Here is a 25,086-nt window from a genome sequence, read left to right as displayed (position 1 = left end):
AAGAAAGTCTAGAAAGGCCCATTTTCTGGCTGTAACTTAGGTCATTTTACAATCAGAAGTACATGAGGGAGCTCTGGCCTTTTGGGGGTGGGTCTGTGCTTCAGGTAGTTTTATTGTCAGATCTGGAGTGCATTTGCTGACTGCTTTTTATTTATCTGGGAATATAAGCAGATGTTTCTTGGCCTCTTGACTTTTTTTTTTTTTTTTGAGACGGAGTTTCTCTCTTGTTGCCCAGGCTGGAGTGCAGTGGCGTGATCTCGGCTCACCGCAATCTGCACCTCCTGGGTTCAAGTGATTCTCTTGCCTCAGTCTCTTGAGTAGCTGTGATTACAGGCACGCGCCACCATGCCTGTCTAATTTTGTATTTTTAGTAGAGATGGGGTTTCTCTATGTCGGTCAGGCTGATCTCGAACTCCTGACTTCAGGTGATCCGCCCGCCTTGGCCTCCCAGAATGCTGGGATTACAGGCATGAGCCACCACGCCTGACTGACTTTCTTATGTAAAGAATGGTATTTTTGCCTATGAAACTATAAGGGAATGAAACTTGGTGAGCAAAATAAAGCTAAACTAAAATACTAAAATGAAACCATTTAAATTCTAGAGAGAAATCACTTAAAATCTTACCCTCTCAAGACCTAGGCTATACAATTATAAGGTCTTCAAACAGGAAATACTAAAGACATCTTGAGCCTTGGGAAAGAAGTGGGAGACATATAAAAAGTGTCCAAGCAGCCCCTGAATTCCCCTGAGGAATGCATGAAGGAAGGAATCCTTTTTCAGTGAGGATCAATTTAATAATTTAATAAAAAAGAGTAGAGAGACCCTTTCTGAGGACCATGAGTAGGAAGCTCACGATTTAAACCAGTAGAAAGTATAAATATCCCAAAATTAACTGAGGAAAAGATCTGTGCTCCAATTAGATTCACAACTTCAAAAATCCCCCAACCCAATCTCTGGAATCAGATAGTCCTAGATATAAATCCTTGCTCTTTCACTTACCACCTCTGTGACTTTGGTGAAGTCACTTAATCTCTCCATGATTCAGTCATCTAAAAATGGCAATTACAAGAGTACTTCTCTCAAAGAGGTAAATGACTGAATGATGATATAGATAAAGCACTTAGCACAATGCTTAGTACATAGTAAGTACTCAGTGAATAGTAGCTGTTATTAAAAAGTAAGGGTGGGCCAGGCGTGGTGGCTCATGCCTGTAATCCCAGCACTTTGGGAGGCCGAAGTGGGTGAATCACGAGGTCAGGAGTTCGAGACCAGCTTAACCAACATGGTGAAACCCCGTTTCTACAAAAGGTACAAAAAAAAAAAAAAAAAGAAATAGCCAGGCGTGGTGGTGCACACCTGTAATCCCAGCTACTCGGAAGGCTGAGGCAGGAGAATTGCTTGACCCCGGGAGGTGGAGGTTGCAGTGAGCCGAGATTGTGCCATTGCACTCCAGCCTGGGCGACAGGGCAACACTCTGTCTCAAAAAAAAAAAAAAAAAAAAAAAAATGGAGAGGCTTCTATAATCCCTGAAGTCCCTGCTACTAGGTTTGGACTAAGTGGCTAAATCTGGATCCCTTCGTTGGGTTGGTATACGGTTTCCATAGCATTCTGGGTAATGTTTTCTTTACTTTTTGTCCCCACTGCTGTCCCCTGACCCTCCACCCCCAGTCCCTAGACTAATGCAGGGGCTGTCTCATTTAATTTCTATTTCCACAGCTCCTGGCTCAATGTGTGGCACATGGAACACAGAGTAAACATTCATTGAACTGAAACCAACAATCCAAGTCACTGTTGGCATTCTCAATCTTGCTTTCATTTCTGGGGTAGGATTTGAATGAGGAATGATGGCTCCACACCCAAAAGAGAGGTTTCCTATCTTATAATTTGTGGTAACCATCACCAGATGTATTATTGTCCCTACTTAAAGGGTTCATTATAAAGTGCAAATTCCTGAAATCAATGTAATTTACTTTGATATAAAAGTAGAGGAGGCCTCTTGGGCTAGACCCATGTGTGGCTCCTCTATTTCAGGATGACTTTTTATTATAGGGACCCCAAGAGAATGATGACCCTCTTTGTTTCAGCTTCAACATCCCTGCATTCTTTTAAAGAATTCCTTGTTGCCTCAGTCACTATTGAAATTATTCCCTTCTTGAACATACTTTTGTTTTCCAATCTATACCACCAATTTGGGTAACAAGTTACCTGGGTTGTCTACCTGTGTACACAGTAGGCTTTAGAACGAATTTTATCATTTTATTTTCTAAGCTTTAACCCATTTATGCCTAGTGTCCCATTACTGGAACACTAAGCTTGTGGGAGTTATTTATATCCTCCTGCTCAAGGTCATCGCCGAAGTCTGATTTATCACACAAAAAAATCTGCAACCTCTGGCATAAATGGGTTAATGGATACCTTTTTGAAGTAGCACTATATTTTATACAAGTGAACAAGTGCATGTTCACACTATATGTATTATTACTGCATTATAGAACCACAGACCTCTCTGAACAGTATCTAAACCAAACACAACGACAATTTATTCAACTTAATCAGATTTTTAAGTTTCAATTATTTTGCCAAACTGAAGTTCCAATTAGGTTGCCCAACGGCTTAGTATTGCCAGACTGGCTGGTTAATTGGAAGTACCCCCAGATAGTCATAATTTTATGTCCCCACGGAACATTCATGGTCTCTTGATCAATAGAAGCAAATTTATTATGAGTTTCCCTTCCTTAAAAGGTATTTCCTTTGGTCACTAAAGTTTGAATTAACTAGATTTTAGTGTAACCTTGCTCTTCTGTGGTCAAGGGTTTATAATCATTATACATACCTAAAGGACCATTTCACTTGTTTGCCCAAAGTGTCTAGTTCAGTGTTCTGCATACAATGAATTCCTTTTAACTAAGTGCCTTTTTTGGTTCTGTTTTTCAACTAGTAGTCACAGTTCAAAAGGAAAAGGGGAAAGTGCAAATTTGGTAACACTGTTTTTGACCTACGTGATAACAGGGCAAAAGGGGAGGGGTGTTATAAAAATACTCTGTGTATTGCTCTGTGTAGTCCTAGTTAGGAAGCCTGGAGAAAAAGAGTGGGACTTCTTCCTCATTACAGGTTTGATTCAAACCCTTGTGTGGCTCAGAATGCCCTTGTATTAAGTAGTAGGATTAGGCCTCTCCCCATATCAGACGAATGGAAAAAGCCACTGTTGCACAGGAGTCCATGGTAGCGTACTAATGAGCTGCCATTTCCCAACTAGCTTATCTTCTCCTTGGTGTGGTTCAAGGCAATTTGGGATACCTTGATCCTACCTCCCTCTCTCCCTTTTTCTTCCATCTCTCTGTTTCTTCTCTTGGGCAGTTTCCACCCCCCATCTCTGCCATCATTGCCTGCCTACATAGTCCTTAAGCTAGCATCCACAGGCTTCTGGCCATTAGGGAGATGCATGGCTACCTCATACATATGCAGACAATGGAAAGGTTCCGTAATTGAATTTAGGGAGAGAACAAGAGAGCATGAGTGAGAGCAAGGGTAATAGAGAGTTCTTTTTCTCCCAAAACATACCTGAAAGTCATAAGCAGAATATGGTGGCAGGTGAGGAGGGCTATGGTAGTAGGTATTGTATGATGTCACTTGGGGATGAGCATAGTAAGAAACTGTTGGATGGGTATTTTCAACAGAGCAGTTCAGTGCTGGGAGAGTTGGGTTCTGTAGAAAAACACAAATTAGAAACAACATAAACAGTCATCACTAGGAAAATGGTTAAATAAACTTGGTACATCTATACTATGGAATACTATGCAGCTATTGATAAACAATGATGTGGACCTATTTAGGGAAAGTTGTCCAGGATATATTCTTATGGTTAAAAGCCATTATGTTATATTAATATAGCATGATTTCAATTTATGTTTTAAAAAAAGACCCCCAAAATTATACATGTATGTATGTTTGTAAATGCAAAGAAATTAACCTGGAAAGATGCATAGCAAACTGTTAACTGTGATTTATCTCTGGGGAGGGTAGTAGAATTAGGAGGTATATAGGGATTCTTAACTTTCTACTATATATGTCAAAGTGTTTACAACTAATTTGTATTGTGTCATTTTCCCCAAACTTTTTAACTTGAAACATTTAAACCTATAGAAAAGTTGAAATTATTTGTGTGATTTTAAAAAACAAGAATTAAAAAGAAAAAAATAAGACTCAAAATGCAAAACATCAAATAGACAAGGCTGAACAAGCTAGTGTTCTTGCTGTGACAGAGTGCATTCAATCACAAAGAGTTTGTAAAAGTTGTAAGGATTCTTAGAGATCTCAAACTTGCTAAGGGGCTCTCCTGAAGACATGAAGGGTATTCATTTCTCATCAGCCCTGTAGAGTAGAGGCAAAATTCTAGCAGTGCACAGAAGCCATGAAAGACCAAGAAGAATATATTGATCCCTTTTTTTTTTTTTTGCAAATAAAACGATGCAGACATAATTTTATATCCTTTTCACAACATGGTGGTGTGTGTAGCCCTTCACGGGTTAAAAATAATCTTGTCCAGAATGGAGGCCCTGTTCTCATCAGAGCCAAAGCACTGCTAAAGGAAGTTACCACTACTCATTAGTTCCCAAGTAGGACTGTGCTTTGTGCCACCTGGGTCAAGGTGTGGGGTAAATGTTTTTTCCATCTTCCATGTCATTGATACCTCCTCCATTCATGTGTATAATTGACAGATGTCTGAAAAATCAGTGTGTCTTCCTTCTGGAACATATCTACAGCACATTAACAGAGAAGCAGAAGCTTCCTCTCAAGTGATGAAAATGTGTAGGCAGGCTTTGGCAGTCACAAAGGCAACCATGTTAGGGTGTTGGCAGGGGGAAACTCCCTTCCAGCAAGTTTCAACACAGTTCTGTTGCTCTCTTCCTTGGAGTGGGTTACTGTTTACATCTCTAGGAGGTTTGAAGAGCTACAAACCTCAGTCATTATAATGCAGCTCACAGACAGCCAGATAAATGTTTGTTAGCCTCTTTAATGTGTGGGAGAGGGCTGAGATCTTGACCATTCCAAGGGCTGGCTCGCTTTACAGAGGAGAGCACTCAGAAATGCCCTACCTCTCCACCAGAATTCTGAAAAGAAATTCTATCCCTCGGGAAGTACCAGAAATCATGTTCCCTTGGCATTCTGTCAATTAAAAACACACCCTCCAGCTCTTGCAAAATGAAACCAGCTCTCTATCTAAATAAATTAAGCCTAACTGTGGAGAAACAATCATGCAATGTAAACTATATAAAAGTTTTTGTGTGTGCAGCAAGGCCAAGGGTCTAGACAATATTTGAAAGGAAGTTGACTATTATAGAGAAGGCAACACGGAAGAAACATGAGAGTAAGATTAAATGGGTATAGGAAAGTCTCTGAAGAGAAGAGAGTCGGGGGTAGAGGATATAGAGAAAATGGACAAGCCAACAAGAGAAGGAAGAAGAGGGAGGGGAATGGAGTGAAAACTTGGTCAGGGATGGGGCAAAAGAGATGGCCCAAAATAGTGGTCTGGTTATATTTTAAATCAATAAATCTGATTTTACAATAAATGTGGGCCCTGTTTCTATTTGTGTGCACATATAGGAGTGTGCATTTGTGTGTGTGTGTGTGTGTGTGTATGTGTATTTCTGTTAGAATTCTGGGACTTACATTGTGAGACAACTCCCCGCCCCCGCCATTATTGATCAGTAGCATTCTGAGCTCCAGTAACACAAAAGGTTACTAGGTAGCACAGGAAATGGTGAAAGCAATCTTGCCTGGACAGAACTGAGTCTATTCTGAGACAATGATTGTGGACTTTGGAAAGAATGCTACTTTTTTTCCCTCTCCAGTTTACTCTAAACCAGCCTACCAATTAGGAGAAAATGGAAAGACATATTCACCTTTTAAAAATTTGTCTCAAATCCTCATATCTTTGGTCAACAAACTCTTCTTCAAACATTTATTTAAGATCTTTTTCACCAAGCACCTCTTGTCAGGGTTCCTTTCATGATCCCACAGCTTTGGAAATGGTGGTTCCTAGCTGATTCCATTGAAGGCTGCCAGCTCACAGCCCTCGGCTCCTGTCCTCACTCTCTGGAAATGGCTTTCATCAGCCAGCACCCTGAGCCTCCCTGCAGACCCAGGGAACTCTACTCAGGGAGAGGCACATCACAAGTCACCAACCACACTTGGATGTAGGCCAAGGATTGTACTTAGGCTCACCTGAATGATGTTCCTGAACTTTTTACACCATGGTCTTTTTAATAGAGTGATCTAGGCAATGATTCCTCCTTGGTATCCTTATCTATGCCTCCACTGGTGTTCTCTAATCTCTTGAATCAAAGATCCTCTCCCCGGACCTTTGCTTTCATTTTTTCTGCCCTGGTCCTTGATAGAGTTCCCAGGATTTACATTTGATAATGCTCAGTACTTCTCTTGCTCTCCTTCCGTACTGTGAAAGAAGCTCCCAACAGGTGAAAACAACTTGCTTTTAATTTTTAAATTAAATGAACTAAACAAAGGAGATAATATCTGTTAAAACACTCATAGAACCAGAAAGGGCTATCCAAGTGTTAGTCAGGGGCAGCTGGGATGGAATAGAAAGAGCAAAGTCTCTGGCATTTGACAAATCTGGGCTCCAGTCCCAGTTCTGCTACTCGGCTCTGGGCAAGTCACTTGACCCCTCTTGGCCTGTTTCTTCACCTGTTAAACAGAGACCTACCTCATGAGGTAGTAATAGTGAAGATTAATTGTGCAAAAGCACTTTGTAGAGGGTTAGGGGCCATTACCATCAGCAAACCCATTTTTTCCTCAGGAGATCAAAGATAACAGTGAAATTAAGAATGCAGAAACAAATCTATATATCTGCAGTTAATTGATTTTTGACAAGGTTGCTAGGACCATAAAGTAGGGAAAGAGCAGTCTCTTCAACAGATGTGCTGGGAAAACTGGATATCCACATGAAAAAGAATGAAATTGGACCCCTACCTTATGCTAGATATAAAAGTTAAATCAAAATGTGTCAAAGCCCTAAATGTAACAGCTAAAACTATAAAATTCTTAGACAAAAATGTAGAAATCATGACCTTGGGCTTGGCAATAGATTCTTAGATATAACACTAAAAGCACAAGCAACAAAATAAAATGTAGATAAATGACACTTCATCAAAATTAAGAACTTTTGTGCATCAAAGGCCATTATCAAGAAAGTGAAAAGACAACTCACAGAATGGGAGGAAATACTTGCAAATCACATATTTGATAATGGTCTAGTATCCACTATTTATGAAGAACTCTTTCAACTCAACAACAACAAAACATTTAAAATCGGCAGGATTCTTGGTGAGTGGCCAGGTCCCAGCTACAGCAGGGGAGTGGAGGGTGTGGGATGCTGGGGGTGCCCAGCTCTGAAGCTCAGTGTGGGGCCCAAGACTGAGGTCCCCAGCCCTTACAGCTGCTCCATGGGGAGCCCTGTCTGCACCCAGGGCCCTGAGCATTTGCTGAGGCATCTGGCTTGTTGAGGCAGGGGTCCCCAGGTCAGAATCCATGGAGGGCTCTGGGCACCTCTTTCAGTACTGAGGGTGCCTCTGGGGAGCATGAGGACCCTGTAGCTCAGGCCTTGTCCTTAGGGTGTGGGAAACTGAAGGTCCCATTGACTGAGGTTGGCTTTTATGCACTTGATGCACTGATATGGTTTGGATTTGTGTCCCTACCAAATCTCCTCTTGAATTGTAATCCCTGTAATCCCCAGGTGTTAAGGGAGAGACCTGGTGGGAGGTGATTGGATCATGGGGGTGGTTCCCCATGATGCTGTTCTCATGATAGTGAGTGAGTTCTCAAGAGATCTGATGGTTTTTTTTTTTTTTTGAGACGGAGTCTCGCTCTGTCGCCCAGGCTGGAGTGCAGTGGCCGGATCTCAGCTCACTGCAAGCTCCGCCTCCCGGGTTTACGCCATTCTCTCGCCTCAGCCTCCCGAGTAGCTGGGACTACAGGCGCCCGCCATCTCGCCCGGCTAATTTTTTGTATTTTTTTAGTAGAGACGGGGTTTCACAGTGTTAGCCAGGGTGGTCTCGATCTCCTGACCTCGTGATCCGCCCGTCTCGGCCTCCCAAAGTGCTGGGATTACAGGCTTGAGCCACCGCGCCCGGCCAAGAGATCTGATGGTTTTATAAGGGGCTCTTCCTCCTTTGCTTCCTTCACATGCACTCTTGCCTGTTGCCATGTAAGATGTGCCTGCTTCCCCTTCTGCCATGGTTGTAAGTTTCCTGAGGCCTCCTCAGTCATGCAGAGCTGAGTCAATTAAACCTCTTTTCTTTATAAATTACCCAGTCTTGGGCAGTTGTTTTTTTTTTTTTCCTTTTTTTTTTTTTACGGAGTCTCACTCTATTGCCCAGGCTGGAGTGCAATGGTGCGATCTCGGCTCACTGCAACCTCCACCTCCCAGGTTCAAGTGATTCTCCTGCCTCAGCCTCCCGAGTAGCTGGGATTACAGGCATGCACCACCACACCTGGCTAATTTTTGTATTTTTAGTAGAGACAGCGTTTCACCATGTTGGCCAGGATAGTCTCAAACTCCTGACTTTGTGATCCGCCCACCTCAGGCTCCCAAAGTGCTGGGATTACAGGTGTGAGCCACTGCACCCGGTCGGGCATTTCTTTATAGCAGTGTGAGAATGGACTAATACATGCACTTTACCTGGGTTATCACATCAACCCTCACAAGTCCACAGGTAGGTGCTACTAGTACTGTTGTTTATAGGCTGCAGAAAATGTCAATGCTACTTTTGAAGATCAACAAAAGGTAAACAAATTTGCAAGGAATATGAGTAGAATAACAGAGCTGAAGGAAGAAACAGAAGTAAAAAGGAAACAACTCCACAATTTAGAAGATGTTTGCAATGACATCATGCTTGCAGATGATGACTGCTTAATGATACCTTATCAAATTGGTGATGTTTTCATTAGCCATTCTCAAGATGAAGCACAAGAAATGTTAGAAGGAGCAAAGAAAAATTGGCAAGAAGAAACTGATGCCTTAGAATCCAGAGTGGTATCAATTCAGAGTGTTAGCAGATTTGAAACTTCAGTTATATACAAAATTTGGGGGTAACATAAACCTTGAAGTTGATGAAAATTAAACATTTTATAATAGTTTAAAATTTTGTTCAACAAACTATAATATTGTTTGGAAAATAGAAAAAAATGGGCAAAGAACTTGAATAGATATTTCTCCAAAGAAGATATACATACAAATTGCACACAAACATATAAAAGATGCCCAACATCACTGGTCAGCAGGGAAGTGCAAATCAGAACCACAACAAGATATCACTTTGCGCCCACTAGAATGTTTATAGTTTTTTTCAAGAAAGTGTTGGTGAGGATGTGGAGAAATTAGAACCCTCACACACTGCAGGTAGGAATGTAAAATGACACAGCTGCCATGGAAAACAGTTTGGCAGCTCCTCAAAAAGTTAACCATAGAATTACCAAAAGACCCAGCAATTCCACCCATAGGTGAGAAAAGAATTAAAGCAGGCAATCAAACAAGTACTTGTATATGATTGTTCATGGCAGCACTATTTCCGGTAGCTAAAATGTGAAAACAACCCAAATGTACATCGATGGATAAAAAACTAAACAAAATGTGGTCTATCCATACAATGGAATATTATTCAGCCATAAAAAGAAATGAAGCACTGATATATGCTACAAGGTAGATGAATCTTAAAAATAAAAATTATGATAAGTGAAAGGAGCCAGACCCAGAAGTTCAAATATTGCATGATTCCATTTATAGAAAATACCTGTGATAGGTAAATCCATAGGGACAGAAAGCAGATTAGGGGTTGCTGGGGGCTCAGGGAAGGGGCAACAAGGAGTGACTGTTTAATGGGTACAGGTTTCAGGTAATGAAAAAGTTCTAGAACTAGACAGAAAAGATGATTGCACAACATTGTGAGTGTACTAAATGCCACTGAATTGTACACTTTGAAGTGATCAATTTTATGTTTGTGACTTCCACCTCAATTTTTTAAAAGGGGCACAGTGAGGGAAAACAGGGGACTAAAGCTAAGGCTAAAAGCTTGGCAGGGTTGTATTCCTTAGCTTATCACCTTCCTACTCCTCCCTTCTTTCCAACTTCCAAAAATTTCTTCAAAGTGTCCATCTAGCCACTCTCCTTGTCTTCCTCAGATGCCCTTTGCCTTCAAAATCCAATTCTTTCCATCACCATGGAAAGGGTCTTATCAAATCCTTCAAGCTGAGAGATTAGTAACTCAAAGTATTAACACCTCTGTGGCCTACAAGCCTATTCCTTTGTTTAATACATGCATTTTGAAAGCGGACAAGGAGAAAAAGGACAATGCTTATCTTAAAGTAAGGAATAAAACATGGTGGCAGTTTCAGCACCCACAGTAGGGTAAAATTGGAGAGGGAGGAAGCCTTACAGGCACCCCACAGAGCCTACCAAGTAGCTACCACCTACTGCATTTGTGCATCAAGGTAGCTTTGCCATCCAAGCCTGAAAGCTCTAAGGACAATTTAGAGAACTCTTAACGCCCATCCTGAGGTCCCATCTCTTCAACTCGCCAAACCTGAGAGCGTCTCTTCCAGCCAAAGCTGCTGAGATTCCACACAATACCTGTACTTTCATCTGCCCCCTGGGGAAAGTCTCCAAGAACAAAGGGCTTTTTTTCTCCAAAGAGGCCCCAACCCAGAAACAGCTTTTTTGCAGCTCTCTAACCTGAAAGCTTTCTCAAGGCCAAATTTACAGGAAATCCTTTTCCCTCCTGGGGCTCCACCTTTGTTGATGCTTCCCCTACTTGTTAGTGCTTGGGCATTCCAGAGTCCGGGGAGGAAGCTGGGATGAGAAATGTGCAGATGAGAGAGGGAGAGAAAGAAGAGAGAAAGACAGAGTGCAGACGGGCAGGAAAGGATTTCTCTTGACTTAAGAGTCACTAGCAGGAACACTTAATACTTCCAGTCAGCCCAGTACTGCTGGAGACTTGTGGTCCAAAATGACAGAATTTTTTTCTTTTCCCTTGTCCTACCCCACCTTTCATTTTCCGACATTTATCCTTTTGACAATCCAGGATCAAATTACAAACTGCCTTTCAGGTTTCTGTTCTTCAGGGACCCCAAAATCTGACAGAAACAGCCAAGGGCCTAGGGGCTAATTTCTGGGGTCAAAGGAAAGTCCCTCTTAGGCACAAAATAATTCCATAAACAGATGTGGGACGTTCATTTAAAGCAGTGGTATTCAATCATGGCTGCAAACCAGAATTACCTGGGAGCTTAAAAAACAAAAACAAAAACAAAAAAACCTGATGATGCCTGGGCTTCAGTTTAGACCAATTAGAGAAGGGGCCCAAGCATTTTTTTTTTTTTTTTTTTTTTTTTATAGACAGGATCTCACTCTGTCACCCAAGCTGGAGTGCAGTGGTGCAATCATGGCTTACTGCAACCTCAACCTCCTGGGCTCAAGTGATCCTCCCACCTCAGCCTCCCGAGTAGCTGGGACTACAGGTATGTGCCACTACACTCAGCTAATTTTAAAAAGTTGATTTTTCTTAATAGAGACAGGGGCTGTTGCTCAGCCTAGTCTCAAACCCTGGGCTTAGTCAGTCCTCCTGTCTTGGCCTCCCAAAGGGCTGAGATTACAAGCATGACCCACCATGCTGGGCAGGTGATTCTTATATGAAGCCAGGTTGATAACCATAACTCAAAGCTATTATCTCCATAATTAGAGATCTAGGCTTATCAAATAAGCAAATAAATGCTTAGAAATGCCTTAAAGGTGAATACTATGCAGCCATCAAAAAGGATGAGTTTGCGTCCTTTGTAGGGACATGGATGCAGCTGGAAACCATCATTCTTAGCAAACTATCACAAGAAGAGAAAACCAAACACCGCATGTTCTCACTCATAGGTGGGAACTGAACAATGAGATCACTTGGACTCGGGAAGGGGAACATCACACACTGGGGCCTATCATGGGGAGGGGGGAGGAGGGAGGGATTGCATTGGGGAGTTATACATGATATAAACGTTATGCACATGTACCCTAGAACTTAAAGTATAATAAAAAATAAAAAAAAAATAAAAAAAAAAAAAAAAAAAGAAATGCCTTAAAGGGAAAGGAAAAAAAGAAGCCTACTATATGGAGTACCTACTGAATGCTGAGTTCTGGTGTGCCTTTGCAGACACATACACACAAATAGAAAATATTTGGAAGGGAAGAATGGAAAGTGGGGAGGCTGAGGTTGAGGTCCAACTTGAAGGCAAGACCTGGCAAGCAGCCTAGCCTAGAGCTGGCTGTGCGAATGCAAACAGAAAAGAGCCCAGATGTTCTTTCTGAAGAAACTTCAGGATGAAATACCTGGGGAGGGGGAGACTAGCATTAATCCTACCTGTAGCTAAAATAACCTTCCTTCCATCTTTCCCAAAGTTTGTTAGGGGAAAACTATTCCCAAAAAATTTTACTAAAAGTGTGGGCCACTATGTTTACATAACCAGTGCGAATGGGGGAACTGAGAACACCCCTTCCTCCTCTCACCCCACCCCCAGAAGGTGCCTCCAGAACAAGATAATTTGTGTATAACAAGAAATATTTGCAGACTGATGACATTACCTGGCTCCTTCAACTTGACACATTTGAAGACAGCTACATCCTTGAAGCAATTGCTTCTGATTCCTCCCTTCAAAATATGTGTCTGCATTTCCCCCAACTGCCTAGCCTTCCCCCTATCCCCAACAGGGGCCACTGTGAAATGCAAAGTCAATTCTTTCCTTACCATGTCCTTAAAGCCTCCAAGGACAGCGGCAGTGATGATGCCCAGGAACAGGCCAACAATGTTGAGGATGGTGGCAGACCAGAGCAGGTGGTAGAGGTGGATGATATCTTGGCAACTGCTGACATCGATGTATTCGTAGTACCCACCAGTGATCTCCACCCGGCTGAACAGGGAGGAGCACGCTCCAGTCAGTCCCCAGGGAGCAGGCTGTCCTCCCCGACCCCCTCTCCAACCCTGGGATTGGGCTACCATACAGCTCAGTGAAAAGACAGGTGCGCAGGTGGGGAGCTATAGTAAGAGACATCATAGCCATGCACTATAATAAATCAAAGTGTGATTGTTGATCCCCACTCCCCGAAAAAATCCTTCTACCTGCCAGAAAAATACTTGTAAACATCACTAACACTAATCCTAGATAGCACTTATTGATACTTGCTATGTACCAGACACAGTGCTAAGCATTTGACATATGTGAATTCATTAAATTTGTGCTGTTTAATATGGTTGCTACTAGCCACACATGGCTATTTAAATTTAAATTAAGTAAAATTAAGTAAAAAGAAAAATTCAGTTGGTAAGTCTCACCAGCTACATTTCAAGTGCTCAGTACTCACATGTGTTAGTGTTTACTATACCGGACAGAGCAGATTACAGAACATTTCCATCATTGCAGAAAGTTCTGCAAATCCTTACAGTATTCTATCAAATAGGATTATCATCATGCCCATTTTTACAGATGAAGAAAGTGAAGCACAGAGAAGTTAAAGAACTTGCCCAAGTCATAAGTGGTAGAACTGGGACCTGAATTCAGGCTTCAAAGACTTCAGTGTGTGCCCTCTCAAAATGAGCTGCGGTTTTGACATGTTGCCCAGGCTGGTCTTGAACTCCTAGGCTCAATCTATCCTCCCATTTCAGGCTCCCAAAGTCCTGGGATTACAGGCGTGAGCCACTGTGCCTGGCCAATATTAAGACTTTGTAGGCACAAACCACAATATGGGAATAGGATAGTAGTTTGTCTTAAAATATTCAATAATTTTAGATAATATATACTTGGTTTCAGTTTGAGTGGTTACAGCAGCTATTTAATTTTTTTTTCACTGAACCATGAAGGAAAAGAAAGTTAATTCTTAGATATGGTTCGGGTTTAGCAAATTAATGTGGTTTTTTTCTGCTTGAGATTCAGGATTCCATTGGCTTCAGTCTCTGGGCAGAGCTTCCTCTGAAATTGCACCTTTTGCATTTCCACTGCTCCCATCCTCATGCCTCCATCACTGTAAGGCTGTCCTGCCAGACTCTACTGCTGCCTGATCACTCTTCCTAAAACACTTTTAAAAATATGTCATTCACTTAATCAAAACCCTTCTGTGGCTCCCCAGTACCTTCAGGGGAGTGTTCAAATTCCTCAGTCTGCCGAAGTCCAGTCCCAAAATGGAGTACACACTCCAGCCAGGCTGAAGTCCACAGAAGCCCCACACTGGCTATGCTGGGTACTAATTCCAAACCTGTGCTCAGATTGCTCCCCCTGCATTGAAGGTATTGCTTTCTGTTCTCTGCCTATCCTAATCTCTCTCACTGCTCAAAGCTTCAATAGTGCCTTCTTCAAAGACGCCACTACCCATTCATTAGCTTTTTCCTTAGACTCCCATAGTCTATTCCTCTTAGTTTGGCACTTTGTGTATATCAATAATTCAGTTATTTATTTAATCTAGTATGTACTGGGAGCGTATCAGTGCTAAATACTGTGCTGGTGCTAATGTTACAATCAAGACCAAGGCCGACATGATGTCTCTGTCGAAATCGCAACGCTTTGAGGGCAAGGGTCGTTTCTTAACATTCCTTTGGGCCTCTCTCACTGTCTAGCACAGTGGTAGAAACATTAAAGGTCGTCAATAAATACTCGGTGAATGAGTAACTGAGTGCAAAGACTAATTATTGTATTGATCATGAGATTGATTACCCAATGTGGGCTTTTACCCCCTTGCTCTCAACATTCTGGGTGGACCTAGAGAAACGGATAAATTCTCTGTGTTTCAGTCTCCTACTTAACAAAGTAGGTAGTAGAAGATCTTAGATAAGGCAGGAGGGTATCCTTCTGCTCTTCCATAAGGGCCTGGAGCACTCACCAATTCTTGGTGGACAGGCAGTGGCAACGGCCAGCCTCTGTGTGTCTCTCTCCTGCTGTATGCATTCTGCATATACATTTAAGTCCCCCTCCCTGCAATCCCCCTGGCAAATTGAGTTCCTTAAGGGCAAAGCTGTGTCTTATTGATGCCCATTCTTTTAGAACAGCCCCTAGCACACAGTAGGAGCTCAAGAAAAGTTTGTTGAAGAAAGGAGTGAATGGAAGTAGGCTATCTTCCTTCATTTTGTTACCAGCTAATGCTGTTCACAAATCACTTCATTTCCTTTAGGTTACGTGCTGAAAACCAGTGATTTTGATTTGACCTTTCCAAAGATGAGTGAGTAGGTGAAAGCCTGAAGTACTCTGAAAGGCAACTGCTGAGGAGCTGTGTCCTAGAGAAAGCCACCTTCCTGCATGAGGCTAAATAGAATAATCTATGTTTGGTATTAAACCCTCAACACCCCTGATGTCAAAGAAGGTCTGTGGGTTCGGGGGGACAGTAGAGACTCTGTTTCTGTAGCACTGTACAAATGACTGCCTGATGTTTTTGTTCCCACTTTTTTTTTCTTGGCCTCCTTTCCAGGAAATGGACTGGAGGAGCTGGCAATTGATTAAAAATAGGCTTCGTGTGAGGAAAACAAATACACATTTGGCAAAATTAAAGTCTCCAAGCCTCAGAATGCTTATTGCTAGCTATATTTAGGCCTTGAGTTTAGGTCTCTTTAGCGCTGGGTGGAAAAAGCCCCAGGTCAAGAAAAAACGTTTTCCTCTATTGTGGACCCTCGCCTCTTCAGTCTCAGCCCAGGGTTTATGGCCTGGTGGGACTGTTTCCTCAGGAAAAGCTACGGAAGTCCTTTTCTAGTGGTTTTGCCCTTGGAATCTTAGCACTACAGACTTGGGAAAGGGCTTTGAGAGATGTCTGGGGCTGACTTCCAGGCACTAGGTAGGTGAAAGATATTTCTAGACTTGAAGATCTTTAGCAGGACTGTTCCCATGACCCCTCTCAGTTGCCTAGTCCAATATTTTATTTTCCCCAGTGAAAAGGGAGTTCTTCTTTTTGTTCCTTTTCAACAAACATCACTCCCTTTTCATTAGCTCTTTATTCATGCCCAGCCCTGTGCTGGGGCCAGGGAAGTATAGATAAGATTAAGTCATGCTCCCTGCCCTTAGGGAGTGCATAGTTTAGCACAGCTCCTCATAAAATTCCTTGAAGACTATTCTGGTATAACTTGCTTTAAGAAAGTAAGGAAGTCGATTTTTATGAAGTTCAGAATGACCGGAAGATAGAATGGACTTGAGCCTCCACTTTCAAAAACAATTCACCTGAGGGCTCAGCTAAATGGAATTTAAAGTAGGATTTTGTGTATTCAAACCTTTTTCAGAAACACACTGTCACAGAGAGAAAGGTGTGTCTGCAAGGAATCACTTCTCAGCCCTCTCAGTGGGCCTTCTCTCTCCTTGAGATCTCAGGCCCAGTTCTGGCCAGCTCCCAGCACCACCCTAGGAGGCCATGAAATGGGAAAGGAGAGGAGAGCACCAAGGAAAACGGAGAAGGATGGCAGGAGGAGGGAGAGAAGAAGGAGGAGATAAAAACAAAGGGAAAGACAGATCGGGGAAAGAAGGATGAGGGGAGGCAAGAGGAAAAATAGTAAAATAACCCCAATTCCCCTAGGACCCGTGTTACATTTCTTTGATCATGTCTGTAAGGATGGGCTGAGGAAGTACAGTTATAGCCAGCTCTCAATCATTGCTGCTAAGGAGGGAAGTCTTTTACAAGTGATGGTTATTATTACAGCATAAATAATTGAACTCCCCAGACAATCCCTAAACCTCATTTGAATCTGTAAATTTCTCTTTCTCCACTGCCAAACCTTTCAACAAAACAAGACTGGCACAAGCCAAGAAGGTAAAGGGCTGGTGTATGGTCTCTGCCTTCTCCTCCCTGCCTCTAGTCTGGCAAGTCTTAATCCTTAAACCAGAGTAACTGACCCCAAAATATCAACAGTAGGGAATGTGAGTGAGGAGGGGGCTGCATCCACCTGCTGCCTCTGAATCTAGCTCCATCCAGCCCCACTCTGCAGGTTCCTCCCCTTACTCTCTCCCTCCCATGGCCCTCAGTTCACCTTCACTAAGATTCTGAAGGAAATACGTGCATGACAGACATTGGTCAACATACCCTGCATGGAGAGGTGTTCACTCACTGTGCACATCACCTACTCACACATCCCTATTGATTCCACCTTCCAAATTGCTCTTAAAATGATTCCCTGCTTTGCATTGTCTTCAACTTCATCTAGGCTCCATTCTCTATGGCCTGCACTCTTGCAGTGGCCTCCTAGCTGCCTCCATTCCTCAACCACTCAAGTCCATCTTCCATGCTGTATCCTTCGATGGCCCCCAATTGCCTACAGGGTCAAGTATGAAGTCATTCTTATGGTCAATGAGTTCTCTATCATCTGATCTCTGGCTGCACCTCTCTGTCTCACCTCCTACCACACCTTCTGTAACTACCTCCACCTCCTACCTCTTCACAACTACCAGGAATATCCTTTCCACCTCTATCTTCTTTTGGTTTGTCTCCTAATTCCCTACTTATTCTGTAAGTTTCAGCTCCCACATCACTTACTCTTTGACACTGCTCCCTCCCAGCAAACTCTGACTTTCATTCATCGGGCCTCCAGAGTCCTCACCACATCCACTGATCCCCACTGCACTTATCACATTATATTGCAATCGATTGTTCACATGTCCATCCTCTTACTAGTCTGCGAGCTCCTCAGTGGCAATCTCTGTATTCCTAGCACCTAAATATGTTTTGAAAGAAAGAATAAAGGATATTTTAGCAATTTGGAGTGCACAGAGCCAGAGTGGTTGCAGCAGAACCAGCACCAAAACTGCTCCTGCCCCAGAACCTTTGCACTTGCTATTCCCTCTGCTTGAGACTCTCTTTCTCCAGGTATCTATCTGGGTTGCCCACCCCCACAACTACATTCAGGTCTGCACAAATGTCACCTGCTCAAAGAGGCTTTCCCTGGCTACTCTATCTAACATAGAGTGTGCATGCAGCTGCACCTGCACACACACACACACACACACACACACACACCTCATCACTATCTACTTCTCCTGCTTCATTTTTCTTCAGAGCTCTGATCACCACCTGGCATTATATTATATATTTATGTATTTCTTGACTGTCTCCCCTACTATAATATAAGCTCCACAGGGGAAAGGACTTCTGTTTTGTTGGCTGCTGAATCTTCAGTGTCTAGAACAGAGCCAGGCACTGAGAAGGTACTCAGTAACATTGTTAAACGTGGGTATAGACAGAGCTGAGTTTGAATCCTATACATATTATTTTCAAGTTCTGTGTAACCTTGGGCTAGTTGTCTGTTTCCTCTGAACTTCACTCTCCTCATCTATAAAATGAGGATTAGTCTGCATACATCATAAGTAAGAATTAAATGAGATCAAGCATGTGAAAGTACCTAGTATGATGCCTGGCACAGAGAAGGCAAGTAATGTCTATTAGCCAAAATCTGTTAACAGATCAATGTCTTCCACTTCCCTAATTCCCACAATACACCCTTCCTTACCCTCAGCCCTTCTAGTGTCCATTGTGGTCAAACTGTTATTCCTGTGTCTGGCCTCAACACTTACTTGCCACAGTTGTAGAGGTCACAGCAGAAGCAGGTGTTGCCCCGGATGCGAGGTGTGCAGAATTCACGGCTTAGGTGAGGGCAGTTAACCTGAGGGTATATAACAGTGAGGAGATGAGCTGGCATTGGATAGGAGGCAGGACCCTCTGGGATTGGAAATGCGAGTTAGTGACTGATGGAGACAGTAAGGATGGCTTTGAAATGAACACACCAATGTGTGGGAGGGATGGGGCTGGGCGGTGAGCTGGCCGAAGTTGTGCATGAGGCAAGTCACTGTGTAGCTGGGCTCATGTCCAGCCTCAGCCACAGCCCTCGGTGCCCCATGCCTGAATGGCGGAGACAGAGAGGAGGAAGGACAGATGGAAGGACAGATAGAAGAACGAATGGACTGGAGGAGATGAGGATATGAGGGCAGGGAAAATCAGGGTACAGGAGGAAAGCAGATAAGGTGGGAAGGAAGACAGAGGGGCCGGCGCATGCACTCTGAAGTACAATAGTACCTCTCTAGCTGCCTGGGTAAGGTTCCTCATAACCCTCGTGGAAGGAGAATTTTTGGTTGAGGAACTTATGACCTTATATAGGAAAAATAGGGTTAGGGGGACCAGGGTTACAAGTGAACCTATGGAAGTCATTGTTATATTTTTACAGTCACCAAATTAACACAAGAAAGCTATCACGACAAAATCTAGAGAACAGCAATGACATTTTACACATTTTGAGTTAGCAAAAGGGTTTTAAAAATGGAAAAGAATTCCATTTACCATCTCTTCTTAGCAAGAAATTTTCCAGCTTTCTCCCCCATCCAGATACAATGAAGTGCTGGTAAATTTGTCTTGCTTTGTTATAGAGAATATTCATAGCAAATAGGCATTTTTTTCTATGTTGGGTCCTTCATCCAAATGCTCACTGCCTTTCAGACAAGCTGTTATCATATATGCATTTCTATTCTTCCTATCTAACCTGAGAACAGTGAGAGAAATATTAAATTTACGGTTGTTAAAAGAAAAAGTAGTCAAGTGGACGGCAGAGACATAATCAAAGTATTTGGCATAGTGCCTTTGGAGCAGGACTGCTTTGCCTTACTCCAAGGGCATCTATTCACATTGTATTTTATGTAAAATGGCTTCCCTTGAAGCTGTGCAATGCAGTGGCCATTTTACATCCACTTGCCTTCCTTTTCTCTTCCCAACTGAAAGTTTACCATTTTTCTAACTATTTGGGAATGATTGACTTTCAATGTGAGGTTAATAAGAGTATAAAATTGTCAAGATTCCTGGAAGCCTAGGTACAGTTTCATATGGAGAAATCCCTGGGTTGGGGAGGGATTATTGCATACTGAAATGCAAACTCTCCCAAAATGACCTGGAGTCATACTTTGCCTCACTACGCATTGCATCTAGCTCTGCCTGAGGCAACATGGAACATAAGGAGAGCTGTTTGGGGCAGAAGAGAGACTCATCTGTGCATGCTCAAGCATTATTAGGCTGGCCTCTTGGACGTGTTATGAGAGGGGCCAGGCTGACAGTCCCAGCCTCCTCAGAGCATAGAGGTGGATCTGGCTTCTCAGTTACCTTCATTTGGCTTCCAGACCCATCCTATGTGTGGAACTCAGGCTCTGCCTCCATAGTTCAGGCCGAGTGCCCTGGTGGGGCTCCCACTTTTATTCCAACTGAGCACTGAGTTCAGTTCCCACTTTTATTCCAACTGAGCACTGAGTTCAGGCAACTGAACCATCATCCATAGAGATGGGGGAGGGGCATGTCCTGTGGCCTCTGTACGCTTATCTGTCCCCCTGAGGATCAAAGCCACATACGGGGAGGCTTCTGGCTGGGGTCAGAGGGTTAGCCTGTGGCCACAGAACAAAGTAAAACTGATTAGGCCTCATGAGGCTCCAACCTATGACCATGGCCTCATTAGCAATGTGCTCTGACCCACTGAACAAATCAGCTATACATACCTAGAAATAAACCTTAGGCCCATGAAAAGGAGTAAAAGAAAGGGTGTTTCAGGCAGAACAGGGGACTTTCCCAGGAGGTAAAGACATGCAGCCTCATTCTGGCTCACCTCCTCAGCTTCCTTCTGGGATGTCTTGGGAACATAATGGCACCGGTTAGCATAGAGTGGTTTCAGATCCTGAAAAGGGAAACACCAAACCAAAGGGGTTTTGGCTTTGGAAAATAAAACAGCAAGTGTTGTACTTGGTAATAAAAGGTTTGAACACACACACACAACACACACACACACACACACACAGAAGCAGGCAGGCAGTAGATTGGGTTAATTTCTGAAAGTTACCTGTCTGGGGAGACTGAGTGAAGATTAGACAAAAATACTTTAAAAATTACTTTCTATTAGACTACTTGGTTAATGAGAAATTATGAAACTGATTGAGAAATGGGCTTCTTGAAATTTCCTCTCTGTTTTCTTTTACTTCTAGCCTTTGTCTTCTTGTAAACAGTCCCCAGGGGACAAGATGCAAAACTCCAGGTTATTATGAAATGACACTTTCAAACTAAGGGAGATGAACTCCAACAATGAGGTTTCATTATCACCTGCGGACAGGACTAAGGCTGGCTGACTTGTACTCTTGCTGTCATTTCCACATCACTTTCAAAAGGAAGAGCTCGGGAAGCAAGCCTCAGGAGAAGGGGCAGCTCCTGAGGCTGCTGTAGATTTTAACTCAATTGAACTATGAGCATTTTCACCCAACTACATAGATTAGATAAAGTCAGTGAACTCCAAAAACACTATTCAAGCCTCAGAAAACTAACATGGGGCTCAAGGACAGTCGATATACTCTGCTGGCTTGGCCAGCTTCCTGATGAGAGAAAGCTATCATGCATGGGGGTTGGGGTAGAACCAATAGACACAAGCCAGGGCTGCCTGGAAGCTTCCAGGCAGGAGCTGCTGTTCACTTTCCGGACTGATGCTAAACATCCCCTGAGTGGTAGGGGGCTTCTGCCAAAGGCACCTTAGGACAGGACAAACAACTTATGCAAATTGACCTTGGGATTTGGCAGACGTACCCAGGCAGAGGGAATTTATATATTGTCTCCTTCCCTTCTGCCCCTACTTCTTTCACCATTTCCGGTCATCTCGGTGGCTGCTTTTCCCCACACATGTGATTTAGCATCTCTTGTACTTGGCACTCAAATGCCTCCTGCCTTCTAGCCGGCCTCCCCATTAAGGATATAGGACTTTTCATCAGCTAGCTACTTCTACATGAAACTCCTGCCTGCTCAATGTTCTAAAAGTACCTTGCCTTGTTAGCTTAGCCTGGAGTCTGGCTGGAAAGGAATTGAGGGTGTTCATGCTCACACCTGGAATGGCTTATTGTCCATGTTTGGTGTTTGGGTGGTGGCAGAATAATTATCATAATTATCCTGCTGAAGAGGAGGCTTAATGTGCTGGTTGCAGCCCTTCTCACCTCCTGGTTTTGCAAAAAGCATTCAGCCACCAAATGCCCTAAATGAAGACAGATGTGTGATAGTTGCCCATTTGCTGCCTCTGGCTGATACTCTTCACTGAGGTCCAGAAGAGGAACAAGAACAAGACAACTGGAAGGCAAGAAAAGGTCACTAAGCCAGGGTTTGGCAACCTCTGTAATCTGAAGAGCTACCAACTATGGCGTGAAGGAGTAGAAAAGGAAATTGTTTTATATTGAGTGTCTGCTCCATGCCAGGCCCTCTTAGGGCATGTCCATACCCATTATTTAATTTCATCCTCATGCTAACCCTGAAAGGTAAGTTACTACTATATCCATTTGGAAGAAAAGGAAACTATAGTACAAGAAGGTAAAGTGATTTTCCAAGCTAGTTAATGGCTATACTAGGGAGAGGGGAAAGGAAAGAAATATGAGACAAAAGAGAGATGACACAAGACACATAGAGAGGGGTGAGTGAGAAGGTAGTAAGTAGGTCTTGAGAGGAAGTTCAGATTCACCCAAGCCAAAGGAACAGGGAAAGATGATGTTAAAGGGCCTCAACAATAGGACAGCTGGCTCTCACCCATCCAAGCTGTGCTAGGGTCCAAATGTGCCTTTCATTTAAGTTGGCCAACAGATATCATCATAGATTAATAAAGCCTCCTTCCTCAAAACTCTTTGGATGTCAACGAGGACTAGCCAATGTCTTAGGGCAGGTACAGTATAAGCAGAAAGATTTTCTTAAATATTCATCCAGTCTTACCCCCAAATACTTGAGTCAAATGCTGTACTGCAGGTCACCAGCAGCAGGAGGTACAGAGGGCCTGGACTCAGAAGCAAGTAGTGGTCATTAGAGGAAACTTCCAGTAAATATAATTTGAATTTTTGCCCATTGTCTTTGACTGGAGCCAATGATCAAAAACATTGGAATGTCAGGAAAATGCAAATCAAAACCGTAATAAGATACTGCTTCATACCCACTAGGATGGCTGGAATCAAAAAGTCAGATAATAATGAGAGTTGATGAGTATGTAGCAAAATCAAACCCATCATATACTGCTGGTGGGAATGTAAAATAGTGTAGATGCTTTGGAAAACACTCTGGCAGTTCCTCAAACAAATAAACATACTTACTATATGATCCAGCAATTATACTCTTAGGTAGAAAGAAAATGAAAATGAAAATGAAAACATATATCCATGCATAAATTTGTACATAAATGTTTACAGTAGAATTATTCATAATAACCAAAAAGTGGAAACAACTCAAATGTACACCAACCAGTGAATGTACAAAGAAAATGTGGTATACCCACACAATGGAATATTATTACTCCGTAAAACAGAATGAAGTACTTGATACAACATGAATTAATCTTGAAAATATTACACTAAGCGAAAGAAGCCAGTCACAAGAGAATATATATGTTATATGATTCCATTAATACAGAATGTCTAGAATAGGGATACCTTACACAAAGAAAGTATATTAGTGGTTGCTTGGGTCTGGGGAGAATGAGGGATTATGGAGGTGAAAGCTAAATGGTATGGGGTTTCTTTTCAAGATGATGAAAATCTAAAATTGACTGTGGTAATGGTTGCACATAAGTAACTGATATATACTAAATACATTAAAAATCATTGAATTATACACATTAAATGGGTGAATTGTATGGGATGTGAATTATATCTCAATAAAGCTATTAAAAAACATTAGGAGTGAGAGGAAGAGGGGAAAAAAAGGAAGCCATTTTAGTTCATGCTGCCATCAAAATCTACTGCAGGCTTCTTAGCCACTAGGCCTATGTTGCCATGGAGACTGCCTCAGAGTGAATACTGTTTGTCAAATGGGGATAATAATGCTTGCCCTATATATATCACAGGATTACTGTGGGTCTCAAATGAGGTAATAGATATGAAGGCACATCGAAAAGCTAAATGCACTACACAAAAACAAGGAATTATTGTTATTAAGATGGCTTCTGTTGAATACAAAATAGTATGCATACTATGATTGACTGCAACTATGCTACAAAAATAGGTATATACTCAGCAGCTAATATGCAAAAACAATAAAAATTGTCAAGTTAGGGTGGTAGAATTATGGATGTTTAAAGTTACTGATGTGTCATTTGACTTTATAAGAAGAAAAAATGATGAAAAAGATGGCTGATCTCAGCTAAAATCAGAAGGGATGGATCTGGTAGAGGGGCCTACATTTATATTCCTGGTCCTGAAAGAAAATCAGGCAAAGGGCCTTTCTCTGGCATCCCTTATTTTTCCCCTTGCCCAGGAATTGTTTCTTCAGATGCCATTGCACAGACTGTTTGGGTGACAGCATTGACCATAAGTCATGTGGCTTCTTGGTGCTCTCTCTCTACCCTGTTACCCCCAACACTAGTTCTAAGCAATTCCCTTGACCCTTTGCCTTCCCAAATCTTACCCACATGTCAAAGGCCTAGCTCTAGCCCTACCACCACTGAATGCCTTCTCTGACCCCTGGAATCCAAGATAAGCCACTATGGCACTTGGAGTTTGTTCCCCCAGCTTAGACCCGGTTCTCTAGATGTCTGCATGTCCATTGATGTCTTCACCTTGACTGCCAACTCCTTGAGAAAAGGGACTGTGTCTTCTCCCTCTCATGTAACCCTCATGGCACTTAGCAAAGGGCTGAATATCCAGCACACATTCAATGCGGCCTTGTGGTATTGCATGTTTACTTTAACTCAGGATGAAAAAATACTCACAATGTGTCTGGCAGCAAAGACCCCGTCAACTATGGCACAACAGAAAGCCGCAATCACACCAAAGCTGATAAACACGATAGAAGCCACCAGCTGTAGAGGGGAATAACACAAAAGCGTCTGTTAGCCTTCCACTCTTGCTGCCTCTGGGGACCAGGCGATCCCCAAGAGACTTCCAGCAAAGCAGAACTCTAGCCTATCACCCCATGGGAATGCTCTTTTTGGTCATACAGGATGAGTGGAAGGGAGGTAGGCAGGGGAGGCAGAGAATGGGCAACTGAAGCAATTTTTACATTTTCAAGGAAAGCTAAGAAATTCACTCTGTGAGCACCAAATGAA

At 42.7% G+C, this 25,086-nt stretch overlaps 1 protein-coding gene and 1 pseudogene across 5 annotated transcripts in view; one reads left to right on the top strand and one right to left on the bottom strand.

The window, feature by feature from the left end:
* TMEM255A (transmembrane protein 255A) overlaps window positions 1–25,086 on the bottom strand; it is a 50,794-nt gene that overhangs the window by 5,836 nt on the left and 19,872 nt on the right. For 3 of the 5 annotated variants that reach the window (XR_004435019.1, XM_033202129.1, XM_033202130.1), the window contains exons 4-8: window positions 24,751–24,840; window positions 20,644–20,712; window positions 18,581–18,669; window positions 12,799–12,961; window positions 3,563–3,706 (exon numbers count right to left, since the gene is read on the bottom strand). Coding sequence is in view for 4 of the 5 variants with exons in the window: in XM_033202129.1 (XP_033058020.1) it covers window positions 3,563–3,706; window positions 12,799–12,961; window positions 18,581–18,669; window positions 20,644–20,712; window positions 24,751–24,840 (555 nt within the window). In the remaining variant the exon portion in view is untranslated. Of the gene's footprint in view, window positions 1–3,562; window positions 3,707–12,798; window positions 12,962–18,580; window positions 18,670–19,079; window positions 19,152–20,643; window positions 20,713–24,750; window positions 24,841–25,086 lie in introns of all 5 variants that reach the window. The other 2 variants (XM_033202132.1, XM_033202131.1) reach the window with 2 other exon arrangements.
* LOC117078400 lies at window positions 5,364–9,141 on the top strand (annotated as a pseudogene).

This window comes from Trachypithecus francoisi, unplaced genomic scaffold (genome assembly GCF_009764315.1).
Source record: "Trachypithecus francoisi isolate TF-2019V2 unplaced genomic scaffold, Tfra_2.0 Lachesis_group6, whole genome shotgun sequence".
Lineage (NCBI taxonomy): Eukaryota > Metazoa > Chordata > Mammalia > Primates > Cercopithecidae > Trachypithecus > Trachypithecus francoisi.
Note: the sequence above shows the minus strand (reverse complement) of the source record. Positions and strands in the feature narration are given on the sequence as shown.